The sequence below is a fragment of the Scyliorhinus torazame genome, chromosome 30 (assembly GCF_047496885.1).
Source record: "Scyliorhinus torazame isolate Kashiwa2021f chromosome 30, sScyTor2.1, whole genome shotgun sequence".
In the NCBI taxonomy this organism is placed as follows: domain Eukaryota; kingdom Metazoa; phylum Chordata; class Chondrichthyes; order Carcharhiniformes; family Scyliorhinidae; genus Scyliorhinus; species Scyliorhinus torazame.
Window position 1 is genome coordinate 2319824 of NC_092736.1, and position 20989 is coordinate 2340812.

The following is a 20989-nucleotide window of genomic DNA, read 5'->3' on the forward strand; positions in this document are numbered from 1 at the left end:
ACCATCTCTTCAATGAATTAGGGGATTGGGCATTGACCGATTTATGGACCACAAGGCATTAATAGTGGAATGGGATTTGTTATGAGGACACATTAGTAACAAGGTTTATGAAGTAGATTCATATCACAAAGTCAGATTGAGGATGACGGAGGGTACGCAATAAAGAAGGTTGTGTACTGATGTTGTGTGGCGGTGAGGATTGAATCTAAAGGAACATTTTTGGAGTGGGGAGTCTCTGGGATTGGGAGAGGGGATTTGGGGGGATTGGGATTTTCTGGGATTTGGGACCTGACAGTTTACCTCAGGCGGGGGGGGCCGAGGACACTCGGCCCCTCGGGCGCGGGGCGGCTCCTTCCCGCCTGTCCGCCGCCCCGAGAACAATAAAGTGTTGTTGAGGGGCGGGGCCACCGGGACAATAAAGTTTTTGTTGCGGTTGTCAGGCGCAAGATGGCGGCGGAGCTGCGGCCGCCCCTGGTCCTGGAGTCAGACACTGAGGGGGAGGACATCTTCACCGGCAGCGTGAGTGCGCCCGGCCCCCCGGGAGGAGGGGGGGTGTGTGTGTGTGGGTGGGGGGGGGGGGGTGGAGGCGTGTGTGTGTGTGTGTGTGGGTGGGGGGGGGGGGGTGGAGGCGTGTGTGTGTGTGTGTGTGTGGGGGGGGGGGGTGGAGGTGTGTGTGTGTGTGGGGGGGGGGGTGGAGGCGTGTGTGTGTGTGGGGGGGGGGGGTGGAGGCGTGTGTGTGTGGGGGGGGGGGGTGGAGGCGTGTGTGTGTGGGGGGGGGGGGGGGTGGAGGCGTGTGTGTGTGTGTGTGTGTGTGTGTGTGGGGGGGGGGGGGGTGGAGGCGTGTGTGTGGGGGGGGGGGGGGTGGAGGCGTGTGTGTGTGTGTGTGTGGGGGGGGGGGGGTGGAGGCGTGTGTGTGTGTGTGGGGGGTGGGGGGGGGGGTGGAGGTGTGTGTGTGTGGGGGGTGGGGGGGGGGGTGGAGGTGTGTGTGTGGGGGGGGGGGGGGGGGGGGTGGAGGCGTGTGTGTGTGGGGGGGGGGGTGGAGGCGTGTGTGTGTGTGTGTGTGTGTGTGGGGGGGGGGGGGGTGGAGGCGTGTGTGTGTGTGGGGGGGGGGGGGTGGAGGCGTGTGTGTGTGTGTGTGTGTGTGGGGGGGGTGGAGGCGTGTGTGTGTGTGTGTGTGGGGGGGTGGAGGCGTGTGTGTGTGTGTGTGTGGGGGGGGGTGGAGGTGTGTGTGTGTGTGTGTGTGGGGGGGGTGGAGGCGTGTGTGTGTGGGGGGGGTGGAGGCGTGTGTGTGTGTGTGTGTGGGGGGGTGGAGGCGTGTGTGTGTGGGGGGGGTGGAGGCGTGTGTGTGTGGGGGGGGTGGAGGCGTGTGTGTGTGGGGGGGGTGGAGGCGTGTGTGTGTGTGTGTGTGTGTGGAGAGGAGGGGGGTGGGGAGGAGGCGTGTGTGGAGAGGAGGGGGGTGGGGAGGAGGCGTGTGTGGAGAGGAGGGGGGTGGGGAGGAGGCGTGTGTGGGGGGGAGGGGGGTGGGGAGGAGGCGTGTGTGGGGGGGAGGAGGGGGGTGGGGAGGAGGGGGGTGGGGAGGAGGGGGGTGGGGAGGAGGCGTGTGTGGGGGGGAGGAGGAAGGGGGTTGCGTGTGGTGGGGGGGGGAGGAGGAAGGGGGTTGCGTGTGGTGGGGGGGGGAGGAGGAAGGGGGTTGCGTGTGGTGGGGGGGGGAGGAGGAAGGGGGTTGCGTGTGGTGGGGGGGGGAGGAGGAAGGGGGTTGCGTGTGGTGGGGGGGGAGGAGGAAGGGGGTTGCGTGTGGTGGGGGGGGAGGAGGAAGGGGGTTGCGTGTGGTGGGGGGGGAGGAGGAAGGGGGTTGCGTGTGGTGGGGGGGGAGGAGGAAGGGGGTCGCGTGTGGTGGGGGGGGGAGGAAGGGGGTCGCGTGTGGTGGGGGGGGGGAGGAAGGGGGTCGCGTGTGGTGGGGGGGGGGAGGAAGGGGGTCGCGTGTGGTGGGGGGGGAGGAGGAAGGGGGTCGCGTGTGGTGGGGGGGAGGAGGAAGGGGGTCGCGTGTGGTGGGGGGGGAGGAGGAAGGGGGTCGCGTGTGTGGGGGGGAGGAGGAAGGGGGTCGCGTGTGGGGGGAGGGGAGGAGGGGGGTCGCGTGTGTGGGGGGGGGAGGAGGAGGGGGGTCGCGTGTGGGGGGGGAGGAGGGGGGTTGCGTGTGTGTGGGGGGGGGAGGGAGGAGGGGGGTTGCGTGTGTGTGTGGGGGGAGAACAAACAAAGAACAAAGAAATGTACAGCACAGGAACAGGCCCTCCGGCCCTCCAAGCCCGTGCCGACCATGCTGCCCGACTAAACTACAATCTTCTACACTTCCTGGGTCCGTATCCCTCTATTCCCATCCTATTCATGTATTTGTCAAGATGCCCCTTAAATGTCACTATCGTCCCTGCTACCACCTCCGGTAGCGAGTTCCAGGCACCCACTACCCTTTGCGTAAAAAAAACTTGCCTCGTACATCTACTCTAAACCTTGCCCCTCTCATCTTAAACCTATGCCCCCTAGTAATTGACCCCTCTACCCTGGGGAAAAGCCTCTGACTATCCACTCTGTCTATGCCCCTCAATTTTGTATACTTCTATCAGGTCTCCCCTCAACCTCCTTCGTTCAAGTGAGAACAAACAGAGTTTATTCAACCGCTCCTCATAGCTAATGCCCTCCATACCAGGCAACATTCTGATAAATCTCTTCTGCACCCTCTCTAAAGTCTCCACATCCTTCTGGTAGTGTGGCGACCAGAATTGAACACTATACTCCAAGTGTGGCCTAACTAAGGTTCTATACAGCTGCAACATGACTTGCCAATTCTTATACTCAATGCCTCGGCCAATGAAGGCAAGCATGCCGTATGCCTTCTTGACTACCTTCTCCACCTGTGTTGCCCCTTTCAATGACCTGTGGACCTGTACTCCTAGATCTCTTTGACTTTCAATACTCTTGAGGGTTCTACCATTCACTGTATATTCCCTACCTGCATTAGACCTTCTAAAATGCATTACCACACATTTGTCCGGATTAAACTCCATCTGCCATCTCTCCACCCAAGTCTCCAAACAATCTAAATCCTGCTGTATCCTCCGACAGTCCTCATCGCTATCTGCAATTCCACCAACCTTTGTGTCGTCTGCAAACTTACTAATCAGACCAGTTACATTTTCCTCCAAATCATTTATATATACTACAAAGAGCAAAGGTCCCAGCACTGATCCCTGTGGAATACCACTGGTCACAGCCCTCCAATGAGAAAAGCATCCTTCCATTGCTACTCTCTGCCTTCTATGGCCTAGCCAGTTCTGTATCTACCGTGCCAGCTCACCCCTGATCCCGTGTGACCATCAGGCCCTGGGGACTTATCTACCTTAATATTTTTTAAGACACCCAACACCTCGTCTTTTTGGATCACAATGTGACCCAGGCTATCTACACCCCCTTCTCCAGACTCAACATCGACCAATTCCTTCTCTTTGGTGAATACTGAGGCAAAGTATTCATTTAGTACCTCGCCCATTTCCTCTGGCTCCACACATAGATTCCCTTGCCTATCCTTCAGTGGGCCAACCCTTTCCCTGGCTACCCTCTTGCTTTTTATGTACGTGTAAAAAGCCTTGGGATTTTCCTTAACCCTATTTGCCAATGACTTTTCGTGACCCCTTCTAGCCCTCCTGACTCCTTGCTTCAGTTCCTTCCTACTTTCCTTATATTCCACGCAGGCTTCGTCTGTTCCCAGCCTTTTAGCCCTGACAAATGCCTCCTTTTTCTTTTTGATGAGGCCTACAATATCTCTCGTCATCCAAGGTTCCTGAAAATTGCCGTATTTATCCTTCTTCCTCACAGGAACATGTCGGTCCTGAATTCCTTTCAACTGCCACTTGAAAGCCTCCCACATGTCAGATGTTGATTTGCCCTCAAACATCCGCCCCCAATCTATGTTCTTCAGTTCCCGCCTAATATTGTTATAATTAGCCTTCCCCCAATTTAGCACATTCATCCTAGGACCACTCTTATCCTTGTCCACCAGTACTTTAAAACTTACTGAATTGTGGTCACTGTTACCGAAATGCTCCCCTACTGAAACATCTACCACCTGGCCGGGCTCATTCCCCAATACCAGGTCCAGTACCGCCCCTTCCCTAGTTGGACTGTCTACATATTGTTTTAAGAAGCCCTCCTGGATGCTCCTTACAAACTCCGCCCCGTCTAAGCCCCTGGCACTAAGTGAGTCCCAGTCAATATTGGGGAAGTTGAAGTCTCCCATCACCACAACCCTGTTGTTTTTACTCTTTTCCAAAATCTGTCTACCTATCTGCTCCTCTATCTCCCGCTGGCTGTTGGGAGGCCTGTAGTAAACCCCCAACATTGTGACTGCACCATTCTTATTCCTGATCTCTACCCATATAGCCTCACTGCCCTCTGAGGTGTCCTCTCGCAGTACAGCTGTTATATTCTCCCGAACCAGTAGCGCAACTCCGCCTCCCCTTTTACATCCCCCTCTATCCCGCCTGAAACATCTAAATCCTGGAACGTTTAGCTGCCAATCCTGCCCTTCCCTCAACCAGGTCTCTGTAATGGCAACAACATCATAGTTCCAAGTACTAATCCAAGCTCTAAGTTCATCTGCCTTGCCCGTAATACTTCTTGCATTAAAACATATGCACTTCAGGCCACCAGACCCGCTGTGTTCAGCAACTTCTCCCTGTCTGCTCTGCCTCAGAGCCACACTGTCCCTATTCCCTAGTTCTCCCTCAATGCTCTCACCTTCTGACCTATTGCTCCCGTGCCCACCCCCCTGCCATACTAGTTTAAACCCTCCCGTGTGACACTAGCAAACCTCGCGGCCAGGATATTTATGCCTCTCCGGTTTAGATGCAACCCGTCCTTCTTATACAGGTCACACCTGCCCCGGAAGAGCTCCCAGTGGTCCAGATAATGGAAACCCTCCCTCCTACACCAACTGTTTAGCCACGTGTTTAGCTGCTCTATCTTCCTATTTCTAGCCTCACTGGCACGTGGCACAGGGAGTAATCCCAAGATTACAACCCTCGAGGTCCTGTCTTTTAACTTTCTGCCTAGCTCCCTGAACTCCTGCTGCAGGACCTTATGCCCCTTCCTGCCTATGTCGTTAGTACCAATATGTACAACGACCTCTGCCTGTTTGCCCTCCCCCTTCAGGATACCCGTTCGGAGACATCCTGGACCCTGGCACCAGGGAGGCAACATACCATCCTGGAGTCTCTTTCAAGTCCACAGAAGCGCCTATCTGTGCCCCTGACTATAGAGTCCCCTATTTGACCCTCCCTTCTGAACATCAGAGCCAGCCGTGGTGCCACTGCTCTGGCTACTGCTGTTTTCCCCTGATAGGCTATCCCCCCGACAGTATCCAAAGGGGTATATCTGTTCGAGAGGGGGACAACCACAGGGGATTCCTGCACTGAATGCCTGCCCTTTCTGGTGGTCACCCATTTCTCTGCCTGCACCTTGGGTGTGACCACATTTACATAACTGCGATCTATGCGCTTTCTGCCACCTGCATGCTCCTAAGTGCATCCAATTGCTGCTCCAACCGAACCATGCGGTCTGTGAGGAGCTCCAGTTGGGTGCACTTTCTGCAGATGAAGCCATCCGGGACGCTGGAAGCCTCCCGGACCTGCCACATCTCACAGTCCGAGCACAGCACCCCTCTAACTGACATTGCGTCAATTAATTAAAATTAAAAAAAATTTTTTTTTTTGGAATATTTTTTTTAAAATTTCAAAGTTACTGTTAACTATCTGTTTCCTAGCACTAGATTTCTAATATAAATGCGAAAGCTAAATATAGTACTTTCCGATCTCTGGCTTAGATATCCCTCTAAATTATAATTAAGTAATTATGTTTAATTAGTTACCAATGCTCAATTTTTTTTAAAATTTAGTGTAGAATCCCAACCAGCCACTCAGGCCACAGCTTTTCTGTGATGTCACTTCAGTTTCCCCCCGACACACACACAATTTGAAAAAGGTACAACAGTAAAAATGAGTAAAAATCACTTACCTTCTTAGTGTTAATAAAATATGGTACTTACCTCACACCAATGGGTTTTATTATTGGGTTAGAGGAGGCGGGCGGGTGGGAGACACTACACGTGTAGTGTCTCGGGTTTCCTCTCCACCAGAATTTATTAGTGAGGGTCTTCCCAGAAGTCCGCGGGTCGAACTTCCTGTTCCCGCCTTAAATACTAAAATATATTTTAAAAAAACAGAAAAGAGGGACCGAAAACGGGACCAGGTAAGTGTTTTTAAAGGACAGACTTCCCTCCCAGCAATCACTTTGCTGGAGGAGGCGGGGGGGGGGGTTGCGTGTGTGTGTGTGGGGGGGAGGAAGGGGGGGGGGTTGCGTGTGTGTGTGGGGGAGGAGGGGGGGTTGCGTGTGTGTGTGTGTGTGTGTGTGTGTGTGTGTGTGTGTGTGTGGGGGGGGGGGAAGGAGGGGGGGTTGTGTGTGTGTGTGTGTGGGGGGGGGGGGAGGAGGGGGGGTTGCGTGTGTGTGTGGGGGGGGAGGAGGAGGGGGGGTTGCGTGTGTGTGTGGGGGGGGAGGAGGAGGGGGGGTTGCGTGTGTGTGGGGGGGAGGAGGGGGGTTGCGTGTGTGTGTGGCTAGTGGGGGTGGGGGAGGAGGGGTGTTGCATGTTCGGTGGGTGGGGTGGGAGGAGGGGGGTTGCATGTGTGTGGTTGGTGGGGGGGAGGAGGGGGGTTGCATGTGTGTGGTAGGGGGGGGGGTTGCATGTGTGGGGGGGAGAGGGTTGTGTGTGTGTGGGGGAGAAGAGGGGGGTTGCGTGTGTGTGGGAGAGGGGTTGCGTGTGTGTGTGTGGGAGGGGGGGTTGCGTGTGTGTGTGGGAGGGGGGGTTGCGTGTGTGTGTGGGAGGGGGGGTTGCGTGTGTGTGTGGGAGGGGGGGTTGCGTGTGTGTGTGGGAGGGGGGGTTGCGTGTGTGTGTGGGAGGGGGGGTTGCGTGTGTGTGTGGGAGGGGGGGTTGCGTGTGTGTGTGGGAGGGGGGGTTGCGTGTGTGTGTGGGAGGGGGGGGTTGCGTGTGTGTGTGGGAGGGGGGGTTGCGTGTGTGTGTGGGAGGGGGGGTTGCGTGTGTGGGGGGGGGTTGCGTGTGTGGGGGGGGGGTTGCGTGTGTGGGGGGGGGGTTGCGTGTGTGTGTGGGAGGGGGGTTGCGTGTGTGTGGGAGGGGGGTTGAGTGCGTGTGTGAGGGTGTGGTTGTGGTGGGGGGGTGGTGGGTGGGGGTGGGGGGGGGTTGTGGTGGGTGGGGGGGGGGAAGGCAAATGGAATGTTGGCTTATATTTAAAATGGAATGGAGTATAAAACTAGGGAAATCTTGCTAAAATTGTACTAGCACTCGTTAAACCTGGAATATTGTGAACAGTTTTGGTCCCCTTATCGAAGGAAAGATATACTGACATTGGAAGCAGCCCAGAGAAGGTTCACTCGGTCGATCCCGGGTACGGAGGGATTTCTTTATGAGGAGAGGTTGAGTAGCTTGGGCCTATACTCATTGGAGTTTAGAAGAATGAGAGGCGACCTTATTGAGACATATAGGATTCTCAGGGGGCTTCAGAGGGTCAGTGCTGAGAGGATGTTTCCCCTTGTGGGAGGGTCTAGGACCAGAGGGAATAATCTCAGAGTGAGGTGTCACCCATTTAAGACGGCTGAGGGGGAGGGGGGGGGGAGATTTCTTTTGAGGGTAGGTTGTCGAGGCTGTGTTTTGTATGTTCATAGTTGAGACAGACATTGTTAATCTGTGAATGGGGATTAGTTGGGAAAGTGGAGTTGATGATATCAGATCAACCACAATCTCATTGAATACTGGAGCAGGGTTGATGCACTGAATGGCCCACATCAGCATCTTGTGGTCTAACTGGCCCAAAGTTCGTTGAGATGCCATTTTGGTAGTAGAAACACTGTAGCAAAGAGAAATGTGAGGAATTCTCCCCCCCCCCCCCCCCAACGCTCTCTTCACAAACCCTGCATCATCCTAATTGGGACCACATACGCTTACCAGCACTACCAACCTCCCCTCCAACACACCTATCACCTAACTGCCCCCTTGATCAGCCACCATTTCCATCTGAAACCTCACCCTCTTCCCCACCAATATCGCCAATCCCTGGGCCCTACTATCAAACCCTGAATGTAACACCTGAGACCTTGGTTGACCTCCGCCACCCTCCACAGTTCCTCATCCATCGAGGTAAACTGGTCACTGTTGCAGGTGAGGTTTGAAACTTGTAGCCAGTACTGCCAGCTTCTCTCTGTCCTTCAACTCCTCTCCTTGCAAGGCAGCACGGCAGCCTCACGGCGCCGAGGTCCCAGGTTCGATCCTGGTTCTGGGTCACTGTCTGTGTGGAGTTTGCACATTCTCCCTGCGTTTGCGTGGGTTTCACCCCCACAACCCAAAGATGTGCAGGATAGGTGGATAGGCCACACTAAATTGCCCCTTACTTGGAATAAATGATTTGGGTACTCTAAATTTTTAAAAAACTTCTATCCTTGCTCCCCCACCTCGACCCACGTCTTCGTCACTGCTGCCTTTACCGGGACAATCGCCTCCTTTGTGAACTGGTGGGATTTTCCGACAACCCAGTCACCATAATTGAGACCAGTTTTCATTGCAGATTTATTTAATTAGCTTAAATTTCCCAAATCTCATTTAGGTCATTGAACTCTGCCCTCAGATCAACCAGATCTGTCCAGTAGCAATCGCTGTCAATCCTGCTGTAGCTGTTTGTGCAAACATTGCTGTTTTGTCTGTGGGATCTAGGTTGAGAGGAGTGGGAATTTGCCCCAGGCCGCTGACTCTGTCCAGTGATCAATGTGTTTCCGCTAGTCTGCTGAGAAACCGCTAATAAACTATAACAATAGAATGTTACATTAGTTGGGATATGGGATTATGACTGATGGAACTTGTAGCCAGTACTGCCTGCTTCTCTATTCTTCTACGGGATGTGGGCTTCGCGAGAAAGACCAGTGTTTTTTCTGTTGGACTGAACGCATTTCACTGGAGAGTCTGGATTCACATGTAGGCCAGAGGAGGTGGGATGGCAGATTTCCTTCACTAAAGGACAGTAGTCAACCAGGTTTTTACAATAATTGATGATGGGTTTTATGGTTAACTTTACTGAAACTAGCTTTCAATCGCAGATTTATTAGTTGAGCGGCAGCTGCTGTGATGAGGCTTGAACCCATGTCCCCAGAGCATTAACCTGGGCCTCTGGATTCCCACTGTGCCACCATCTCCCCCTCTATCTCTGGGAGAGTTGCCTTCTCTCGCTGGCTAAGAAATCCAGGGACACTCTGGTCCTGGTCATTTTCTTTCACAGGATGTTGGCATCGTGTTTGTTGCCCATCCCTAACTGCCCTCAAAGGTTGTGATGAGCCACCTTGAACCCCTGCAGTCATAGAACATACAGTGCAGAAGGAGGCCATTCAGCCCATCAAGTCTGCACTGACCCACTTGAGCCCTCACTTCCACCCTATCCCTGTAATCCAATAACCCATCCTAACCTTTTTAGACATTAAGGGCAATTTATCATGGCCAATCAACCCAACCTGCACGTCTTTGGACTGGGAGGAAACCGGAGCACCCGGAGGAAACCCACGCAGACACGGGGAGAACGTGCAGACTCCGCACAGACAGCGACCCAGTGGGGAATCGAACCTGGGACCCTGGCGCTGTGAAGCCACAGTGCTATCCACTTGTGCTGCCCAAAGGTGGTGCAGTCCATGTGGTGTACATCCTGTGTACTGTTAGGAGGGGAGCTCCAGGATTTTTAAAAACAGTGCTACTATATAAGGAAGGGAATTTATCAGGCACCAGAGTTGGGCGTTGGGAGGAATGTGTTCCCTCCCCACTTTCTCCTTGAACATTACTGAAAGCAAGCCCCTATATTTACAAACAGTTACACTTGGCTTTGCAGAGAACCTGTGCACAGCTTTTGAAGTGTTCCTTTTGTATTCCAGACTCCAAGCTTCCCATTGTGGAAATTTGGGTGAATTATACAGGCCTATGTTATATTTTACTTCAGACTTTAAAGGAAACCAGATTGCAGAGTTTGGGTGTGTCTGGTGAAGTGGGGAGAGCAATTGTGCTTGTCAGAGCCTGCTGCATCATGCACTAGAGCCTACCGCGGTATGCAGAGATGCATTCGGAAGCTTTGCTGATGTCAGTCCACTCAAAAGAGTCTTGAAGTTTAATATGGTTACCACCACCTGGAGGTTCCCTTCCAAGTCACTCACCACCCTGACTTTGAAATATATCAGGCGTTCCTTCACTGTCACTGGGGCAACATCTTGGAACTCCCTCCCTAACAGCACTGTGGATGTACCTACACCCGAGGACTGCAGTGGTTCAAGAAGAACATAGAACATTACAGCGCAGTGCAGGCCATTCGGCCCTCGATGTTGCGCCGACCTGTGAAACCACTCTAAAGCCCATCTACACTATTCCCTTATCGTCCATATGTCTATCCAATGACCATTTGAATGCCCTTAGTGTTGGCGAGTCCACTGCTGTTGCAGGCAGGGCATTCCACGCCCTCACTACTCTCTGAGTAAAGAACCTACCTCTGACATCTGTCCTATATCTATCTCCCCTGAATTTAAAGCTATGTCCCTCGTGCTAGAGATCACCATCTGAGGAAAAAGGCTCTCACTGTCCACTCTATCCAATACACTGATCATCTTTTATGCCTCAATTACTTCTTAACCATCTCTCTAACGAAAACAGCCTCAAGTCCCTCAGCCTTTCCTTATAAGATCTTCCCTCCATACCAGGCAACATTCTGGTAAATCTCCTCTGCACCCTTTCCAATGCTTCCACATCCTTCCTATAATGCGGTGACCAGAATTGCACGCAATACTCCAAATGCGGCTGCACCAGAGTTTTGTACAGCTGCAACATGACCTCACGGCTCCGAAACTTAATCCCTCTACCAATAAAAGCTAACACACCGTACGCCTTCTTAACAACCCTCTCAACCTGGGTGGCAACTTTCAGGGATCTATGTACATGGACACTGAGATCTCTCTGCTCATCCACACTGCCAAGAATCTTTTAGCCCAGTACTCTGTCTTCCTATTATTCCTTCCAAAATGAATCACTTCACACTTTTCTGCATTCAACTCCATTTGCCACCTCTCAGCCCAGCGCTGCAGCTTATCGATGTCCCTCTGTAACTTGTAACATCCTTCCGCACTGTCCACAACTCCACCGACTTTAGTGTCATCTGCAAATTTACTCACCCATCCTTCTATGCCCTCCTCCAGGTCATTTACAAAAATGACAAACAGCAGTGGCCCCAAAACAGATCCTTGTGATAGACCACTAGTAACTGGACTCCAGTCTGAACATTCCCCATCAACCACCACCCTTTGTCGTCTTCCAACCAGCCAATGTCTGATCCAAACTGCTAAACCACCCTGAATCCCATGCCTCCGTATTTTCTGCAGTAGCCTACCGTGGGGAACCTTATCAAACGCTTTACTGAAATCCATATACACCACATCAACTGCTTTACCCTCATCCATCTGTTTGGTCACCTTCTCAAAGAACTCAATAAGGTTTGTGAGGCACGACCTACCCTTCACAAAACTCTGTTGACTATGTCTAATCAAATTATTCCTTTCCAGATGATTATACATCCTATCTCTTCTAAACCGTTCCAAGATTTTGCCCACAACAGAAGTAAGGCTCACTGGTCTATAGTTACCGGGGTTGTCCCTACTCCCCTTCTTGAACAAGGGGACAACATTTGCTATCCTCCAGCCTTCTGGCCCTATTCCTGTTGACAAAGATGACTTAAAGATCAAAGCCAAAGGCTCAGCAATCTCCTCCCTACCTTCCCAGAGAACCCTAGGATAAATCCTATCCGGCCCAGGGGAACTGTCTATTTTCACACTTTCCAGAATTGCTAATACCTCTTCCTTATGAACCTCAAGCACTTCTAGTCTAGTAGCCTGAATCTTCGTATTCTCCTCGACAACATTGTCTTTTTCCTGTGTGAATACGGACAAAAAATATTCATTTAGCACCTCTCCTATCTCCTCGGACTCCAAGCACAACTTCCCACTACTGTCCTTGACTGGCCCTACTCTTACCCGATTCATTCTTTTATTCCTGACATATCTATAGAAAGCTTTAGGGTTATCCTTGATCCTACCTGCCAAAGACTTCTCATGTCCCCTCCTGGCTCTTCTTAGCTCTCTCTTTAGGTCCTTCGTAGCTAACTTGTAACTCTCGAGCGCCCTTACTGAACCTTCATGTCCCATCTTTACATAAGCCTCCTTCCTTTTGACAAGTGTTTCGACTACTTTAGTAAACCACGGTTCCCTTGCTCGACCACTTCCTCCCTGCCTGACAGGTACATACCTATCAAGGACACGCAGTAGCTGTTCCTTGAACAAGCTCCACATTTTCATTGTGCCCATCCCCTGCAGTTTTCCTCTCCATCCGATGCATCCTAAGTCTTGCCTCATCGCATCATAATTGCCTTTACCCAGATATAACTCTTACCCTGCGGTATATATCTATCCCTTTCCATCACTAAAGTAAACTTAATCGAATTGTGGTCACTATCACCAAAGTGCTCACCTACCTCCAAATCTAACACCTGTCCTGGTTCATTACCTAGTACCAAATCCAATACGGCCTCGCCTCTCGTTGGCCTATCTACATACTGTGTCAGGAAACCCTCCTGCACACATTGGACAAAAACGGACCCATCTAAAGTACTCGAACTATAGCGTTTCCAGTCAATATTTGGAAAGTTGAAGTACCCCATAACAACTACCCTGTTGCTTTCGCTCCTATCCAGAATCATCTTTGCAATCCTTTCCTCTACATCTCTGGAACTTTTCAGAGGCCTATAGAAAAACCCTAACAGGGTGACCTCTCCTTTCCTGTTTCTAACCTCAGCCCATACTACCTCAGTAGACGAGTCCTCATCAAATGTCCTTTCTGCCACCGTAATACTGTCCTTGACTAACAATGCCACCCCTCCCCCTCTTTTACCACCTTCCCTGAGCTTACTGAAATATCTCAACCCCGGCACCTGCAACAACCATTCCTGTCCCTGCTCTATCCACGTCTCCGAAATGGCCACAACATCGAAGTCCCAGGTACCAACCCATGCCACAAGTTCACCCACTTTATTCCGGATGCTCCTGGCATTGAAGAAGACACACTTCAAACCACCTTCCTGCCTGCCGGTACACTCCTGCAACATTGAAACCTTACTCATGACCTCACTACCCTCAACCTCCTGTATACTGGAGCTACAATTCAGGTTCCCAAGCCCCTGCTGAACTAATTTAAACCCTCCCGAAGAGCATTAGCAAATTTCCCCCCCAGGATATTGGGACCCCTCTGGTCCAGGTGTCGACCATCCCGTTTGTAGAGGTCCCACCAACCCCAGAATGAGCACCAATTATCCAGAAATCTGAAACCCTCCCTCCTGCACCATCCCTGTAACCACGTGTTCAACTCCTCTCTCTCCCTATTCCTCGTCTCGCTATCCCGTGGCACGGGTAACAACCCAGAGATAATAACTCTGTTTGTTCTAGATCTAGGTTTCCACCCTAGTTCCCTGAATTCCTGCCTTACGTCCCTATCCCTTTTTCTACCTATGATGTTGGTACCTATGTGGACCACGACTTGGGGCTGCTCCCCCTCCCCCTTAAGGATCCCGAAAACACGATCCGAGACATCACGCACCCTGGCACCTGGGAGGCAACACACCAACCGTGAGTCTCGTTCCCACAGAATCTCCTGTCTGTCCCCCTAACTATGTAGTCTCCAATGACTAATGCTCTACTCCTCACCCCCTTTCCCTTCTGAGCAACAGGGACAGACTCTGTGCCAGAGACCTGTACCCCATGGCTTCCCCCTGGTAAGTCGCCCCCCCCAACAGTATCCAAAGTGGTATACTTGTTACTAAGGGGAACAACCACAGGGGATCCCTGCACTGACTGCTTCCTCCCAGCTCCTCTCACCGTCACCCATCTATCTTTATTCTTCGAGTAACTACATCCCTGAAGCTTCTATCTATGACCACCTCTGCCTCCCGAATGATCCGAAGTTCATCCAGCTCCAGTTCCCTAATGTGGTTTCTGAGGAGCTGGAGATGGGTGCACTTCCCACAGATGAAACCAGCAGGGACACTGACGGCGTCCCTCACCTCAAACATTCTGCAGGAGGAACATTGCACTACCTTCCCTGCCATCCCCTCTGGATAAAAACAGAAAGAAAGAGCTTACCTGTTATTCACTCCCCTTCTCAGCAAGCAGTCACTCAGCAACCTCTGCGCCCCGCACGATAACACCTGAGGGAAAAGAAAAGAAAAACTACTTGCCAGTCACCAGCCAATCTCTTACCTGCAGGCTGTGACGTCACGGTTCAACTTCTTTCTACTTCTACCTGCCCTCGAGCCTTCCTCTTGATCTTTACAGCGGTTGTTTTTTTTGGTTAGAGGAGGGGGTAGGGAGGGAAACACTGAAGAAATGTTTTGGGTAAGTGTCACTTGACAACAGCTCCTCCACAAACCACCTTCAAGTTAAGGTGACCACAACGGAGGTATGCAAATTTCTCCCGCAACAGCCAATCAGCAGCTCCGCTCTACTGCCCTCTGCTGGATGCTTGTCTTCACTTGAACAGCTAAGGTCTCTTGCTCAGGTACACCTTCAAGTTAGGGTGACTACAACGGAGGTATGCAAGTTTCCCCCGCAACAGCCAATCAGCAGCTCCACTCTACTGCCCTCTGATCACCAGAAGGCTGCTCACAACCATCTTCTGAAGGGCAACTGGGGATGGGCAATGAATGCTGGCCGAGTCAGCAATGCCCACATCCCGTAAAATGAATTTTTCCCGAAAAAGAACCGGATCGCTCTGCCTAAGGTGGTGAGCTGAATTAACTCTTTCTGAGCGGAGGACGACACGGTCACACAGTGGTTAGCACTGATGCCTCGGTGCTGAGGACCTGGGTTCAATCCCGGCCCCGGGTCACTGTCAGGAGCAAAAGCAAGCTGCCTCCTGATTCTTTGCTTATGGTCAGCAAATTCAGCTCCGGCCCAGCATTGAACCCAAGGTCTTCCTGTTCTGTTGGGGTCTTCAACTATTCTATCAAGTATAACAGTATACTTTGCCCGAATAAAGTGCCTCCGCCGAACCTTACAAATGATACTGTACCAGTGTGGGAATCTCCCTGCCAGCCATCTTCAATGCGAGGGAGTTGACCAGTTAGTGGCCTGTTTACAGTAGTGAAGCTTGACATTTGGGTGTACTGTGAGGATGTACCTTACAGCAGTGAGCACGGCCACTGCTTAGTGCAAACTCAAATTGTGTTCTATCATTGTTAAAATAACATCTGGATTCTGTGTTTGAATTCCCTTTCTCCATCCTTGACATCCCATATCCTAGGCCAATCAGTCAATTTCACCATTCAGTTACATCACAACTGTCTTGTATCTTAACCTGATCTTCCTACCTTGATACTGTTGTTGATATATATCCAGAGTCTTGCCAAAGCTGATTTGACTTTCTCTCCTGGTGAGTCTTGTCATCAACGATCACTGAAATAAACATACATTGTAGGGCATCCAAACTCAATCCGTGGGAGGAAAACTTTTTTCATGGTAGATTTGATTTGATTTATTGTCACATGTACTGAAGTACAGGGAAAAGTGTCTTTCTGTGGCTACAGTCCATACATAGTAGACAAAAAACAATAATCAACAGAGAACATTGACAAATGGTACATCGACAAACAGTGATTGGTTACAGTGCGGAACAAGGGGCCAAACAAAGCAAATACATGAGCAAGAGCAGCATAGGGCGTCGTGAATAGTGTTCTTACAGGGAACAGATCAGTCTGAGGGGGAGTCGCTGAGGAGTCTAGTAGCTGTGGGGAATAAGCTGTTCCTATGTCTGGATGCGCAGGTCTTCAGACTTCTGTACCTTCAGCCTGATGGAAGGATCTGGAAGAAGGCAAAGCCTGAGTGGGAGTGGTCTCTGATAATGCTGTCTGCCTTCCTGAGGCAGCGGGAGGTGTAGACAGAATCAATGGGAAGGTGGCAAGCTTGTGTGATGCATTGGGCTGAGTTCACTGCACTCTGCAGTTTCTTGCGATCTTGGGCCGAGCAGTTGCCATACCAGACTTGTGATGCAGCCGGATAGGATGCTCTCTACTGCACATCTGTAGAAGTTTGTGAGAGTCGATGCAGACATGCCAAATTTCTTAAGCTTCTGTAGGAAGTAGAGACGTTGTTGGGCTTTCTTGGCTGTTGCATCAACGTGAGTGGACCAGGACAGACTGTTGGTGATGGTGACCCTCAGGAACTTGAAGCTATCGACCATCTCCACTTCGGAGCCATTGATGTAGACTGGGGGGAGGGGAGGGGGTGTCCCGTGCTACGCTTCCTGAAGTTGATGATCCGATCGAGATCCTTTGCCGAGTTTCAGCTGTCAAACTCCAGACTCCATGTTTTGGTTATTCCACGATTTGAACATTGAAGTTCCTTTTGCCTTTTGCGAATAGTCTATCACTGGAAACTCAGCCAGACAGATTTTGCATTTGAAATTAATCAACTTTTCTAATTGATTTAACTGAGCAATATAAATGAAACCCAAGTGGGAATGTAGTTCTTATAAAATTAAATCGTATGATTTGACTGAAATGACTTTTTGTAATTGAGTGGGTTGTTAATCATAGTTCCATTCCAACTGGTGTCAGATTGAAGTGAGGGGAGAGCGATTGGGAACTGCCGTGAACTCTCTCTCCATGTCTGTCGAGGATGGTACTATGATGCCTTAAGCATGGCTCTCTAGTTCGATCCAGGCTCTGGGTCACTGTCCGTGTGGTGTTTGCACATTCTCTCCGTGTTTGCGTGGGTTTCGCCTCCACAACCCAAAAGATGTGCAGGGTAGGTGGATTGGCCACGATAAATTGCCCCTTAATTGGAAAAAAATGAATTGGGTACTCTAAATTTAAAAAAAAAGGCATGGCTCCCTCTGCTGTAACGAGCAGGTTTAGTTTGTATTATTCTACCATTTCTGTGGGTGTAGGCTTGTAGTGGGAATGGAGAGAGCCTGGATACTTTATCTAGCCTCAGACTGAGTTTCTATTCTAGCAGGATTGCCATATTTAGGGTGGATCAGTTGAAGATATCCTGAGTAGGGTTGCGATGGTAATTGAAGCTTGGTATGTCTGACTGACTGGCATTTTTAAACTCCTGGTGCTTAGTGGCAGGATAGTGTGCCCGGATAGTTTCGCTTTCCTTCTCTCCCACCCCTAACCTATATTATCATATTTCCCTGCTTTTTAGAACTCAGAACGGTGTGCTTCTCTTTTCCATCCTCCTCGCCTACCCTCTTCTCTTTCTTGCCCCCATCCCTGCAAAATGATTATATAAAAAGTGAGGTTTTTAGATTGAGATGGTCGTAGGAAGTTTGCTTTGGAACAGGCAGCAAATTGTAATTGCTCACCTCGAAATCTGATTTCAGTAGGTCCCAAGTAAAGTGTTCTGTGAGGAGTGTCAGTGTTAATGAGGTGAATTGAGGGAATAGTAAGTTTACAGTCGACCTTCTTTGAACTGAGTGGAGTAAGTGCTTGGGAGAGGTGCAGGGAGGGGGTAATACCATAGTTGGGATATAAATAGGCAATTAGTGGGTCTCCGGCAGCAAACCTCATCAGTGATGACCATAGGGTGTGCTCGTATCCACTCTTATTGTCACTTTCTCCTGCTTCGAGCTCCTGTAGACTGAATTTTAATGTCTTTTTTTAGACCAGCCCTTTGGAGATGGATTCCACAAAATCTCCCTGCAGTAACTCCAAGACTAATGGTATCCACTCTGATAATGATGATGATGATGAGCAAGATATTTTTGCAGGTAATGGGTTTAAAATTTCCGTGATTTGGATTTGTTTATTGTCACGTGTACCAAGATACAGTGAAAAGTATTGTTCTGCGTGCAGATCACTCCGTACATGAAAAGAAAATGCATAATAGGGCAAACATAAAATATACTGTTAAGTGTTAGGATTAAGTTTTAAGAGATTAGTACGGTTATAGGAGATGTAAGAGGAGGATCTGTGTGAGCGTCGCCACGCTCCGGCGCCATCTTGAATTTGTTTCCGTTTGTAAAATCTCTTCAGCATCCAGTCCTGTGGGGACTCTGGCATCTGACTGGTACAGGGAAACTTCTTGGAATTGCTTTGCACTTGATTTACGTGATGCTTGTGGCTGATGTACACAAGTGTTGGTTTCCTATTTTTGATGATGCCGTCAGTCCTGATTGAGTGAATGGGCTCCGTCCGTCCCTACCGCTCCCTCTTTGCTAATTTTGCGAGCCTCTTTATTGCAGTTTGCTTCCTTCATATTGATTTTCTGCTGGTTGTACTGCAGACCGTGGCTGTGCCATATTTTCAGTATGTCAATGCTGAGAGTTCTCTGCTTGGATTACCCAGTCTCCGAGCTAATCTTGTAGCGTCAGTATTTATGTGACTGGTCCAGTTCAGTTTCTGGTCAGTGGTGGCACCCAGGTTGGTGATTTTAAAAAAATAAAAAAATAAAAAAAAACCTTTTGAGCAGCACGGTGGCGCAGAGGGTTAGCCCTGCTGCCTCACGGCGCTGAGGTCCCAGGTTCCATCCTGGCACTGGGTAACTGTCCGTGTGGAGGTTGCACATTCTACCCGTGTCTGCGTGGGTTTCGCCCCCACAACCCAAAGATGTGCAGGGTAGGTGGGTTGGCCGCGCTAAATTGCCCCTTAATTGAAAAAAAAAAATTGGGTACTCTAAATTTAAAACAAATAATAATAACCTTTAGTAGTGTCACAAGTAGGCTTACATTAACACTGCAATGAAGTTACTGTGAAAAGCCCCTAGTCGCCACATTCCGACGCCTGTTCGGGTACCCTGAGGGAGAATTCAGAATGTCCAATTCACCTAACAAGCACCTCTTTCGGGACTTGTGGGAGGAAACCGGAGCACCCGGAGGAAACCCACGCAGACACGGGGAGAACATGCAAACTCCGCACAGACAGTGACCCAAGACGGGAATCGAACCTGGGACCCTGGCGCTGTTACGCAACAATGCCAACCACTGTGCTACCGTAATGCCATTGAATGTTTAGGGGGAATAGTTAGACTTTCTCGTTCGACAATGTGATTGGTTGGCACAGAACATCTTGCTGCTTTCTAGTTAGACATTGTGATTGGCTGGCACAGCACATCTTGCTGCTTTTGGGCATGGACTACGTCATTATCTGAGAGCTTAAAACAAGGCAATTGGGGCAGTACGGTGGCGCAGTGGGTTAGCCCTGTTGCCTCATGGTGCCAAGGTCCCAAGTTCGATCCCGGCTCTGGGTCACTGTCCGTGTGGAAGTTGCACATTTTCCCTGTGTTTATGTGGGTTTCGCCCCCACAACCCAAAGATTTTCCGCGTAGGTGGATTGGCCACACTAAATTGCCCCTTAATTGGAAAAAATGAAGTGGGTACTCTAAACTTATATAAAGAAAACGAGGCAATAATCAGTGAGCAACCCCACTTCTGACCCAATGAAGCAGTTGAAGATAGTTGGGTCTATGCAGCTGCCCTGAGGGCCTCTTGCAGAGATCATGGGCCACCAACAACTGCCTTGCTTTTTGTTTTTGGATGGGCTGTGCCAAGGGTGTATGGTGACAAGCTCATTATAGGGTTGAGATCTATATGAAAGCTATAGGAAGAGATTACCGTTCCAGTTCAGAAGCATCTCTGCTGTGAATTAAGGCCTAGAAATGGACAGAGCAGCAGATCTGCAGGAGTCGCAGGGTATACAAAGCTACACAATGAAGACTGGTCTATTAGAATTGTGTCCCAGTCTATAGTTGGAGGTATTTTGGTGTAATAGCAACACTACTTCAATTTGTGTAAGGTATGTGTCCTTTCATTGTAGTAAAATGTGGTGAGAGTGATGTGTGTGTGGCAGTAGCATGTTATAGCGGATGCTTTCTCATTGCAGAAGCCACTGTGGAGTTATCTCTGGACAGCTCTCAAAATGACAATCAAACTAAACCATCCGCTGGTGATGTAACAGTAACAGTTCCACCCAGTGCTGCTATACAATCCCAGATTAAAAGATACCAAGAGGTAAGGATTCAATTTGAAGTCTTTCAAATGTTATGAGCTCTAGGCTTTGGTGTGAGAGTTGCACCTTAAACTCGGCTATCTCTGGATCTGTAAAGACTTAATTACCTTCACATGCTCGCATTCAAAGTATCGTCTTGCACCTTTGACTTTGTCTATATATATATATATGTTTCTGCAACATGCCTCTTCATTCACCTGAGGAAGGAGCAGTGCTCTGAAAGCTAGTGACATTGAAACAAACCTGTTGGACTTTAACCTGGTGTTGTAAGACTTCTTACTGTGCTCACCCCAGTCCAACGCCGGCATCTCCCCATCAACTTTTAAATGTCACCCCATTTCTCCATACTTACTCCCACTCATCGAATCATAGAATTTACAGTGCAGAAGGAGGCCACTCGGTTCATCGAGTCTGCACTGGCCCTTGGAGAGAGCAACCCACTTAAGCCCAAGCCTCCACCCTATCCCAGTAACCCCACCTACCTTATTGGACACTAATGGGCAATTTATCATGGCCAATGCACCTAACCTGCACATCTTTGGACTGTGGGAGGAAACCGGTGCACTCGGAGGAAACCCACGCAGACACAGGGAGAACGTGCAGACTCCGCACAGACAGTGACCCAAGCTGGGAGTCAAACCTGGTGCCCTGGAGCTGTGAAGCCACTGTGCCAACCACTGTGCTACCGTGCTGCCCACTGTTAGATTTACCCTTATTTTTTCTCTGCTATAAGTGAAGGGTAATTTCACTTTAATGAGCAAATATTACTGGTTGTTCATCAGTGCAGGGCATTGTATCATTTTACAGTG

At 50.3% G+C, this 20989-nt stretch overlaps 1 protein-coding gene across 1 annotated transcript in view; it reads left to right on the forward strand.

Moving 5' to 3' along the window:
• The first annotated feature begins 406 nt into the window (after positions 1–406).
• Positions 407–20989, forward strand: part of LOC140404313 (sorting nexin-1-like) — a 44903-nt gene continuing 24320 nt past the window's right edge. Inside the window, exons 1-3 of the mRNA XM_072492678.1 lie at positions 407–519; positions 17839–17944; positions 20055–20182. Coding sequence (XP_072348779.1) covers positions 448–519; positions 17839–17944; positions 20055–20182 — 306 coding nt within the window. The 5' untranslated portion in view covers positions 407–447. The remainder of the gene's footprint in view (positions 520–17838; positions 17945–20054; positions 20183–20989) is intronic.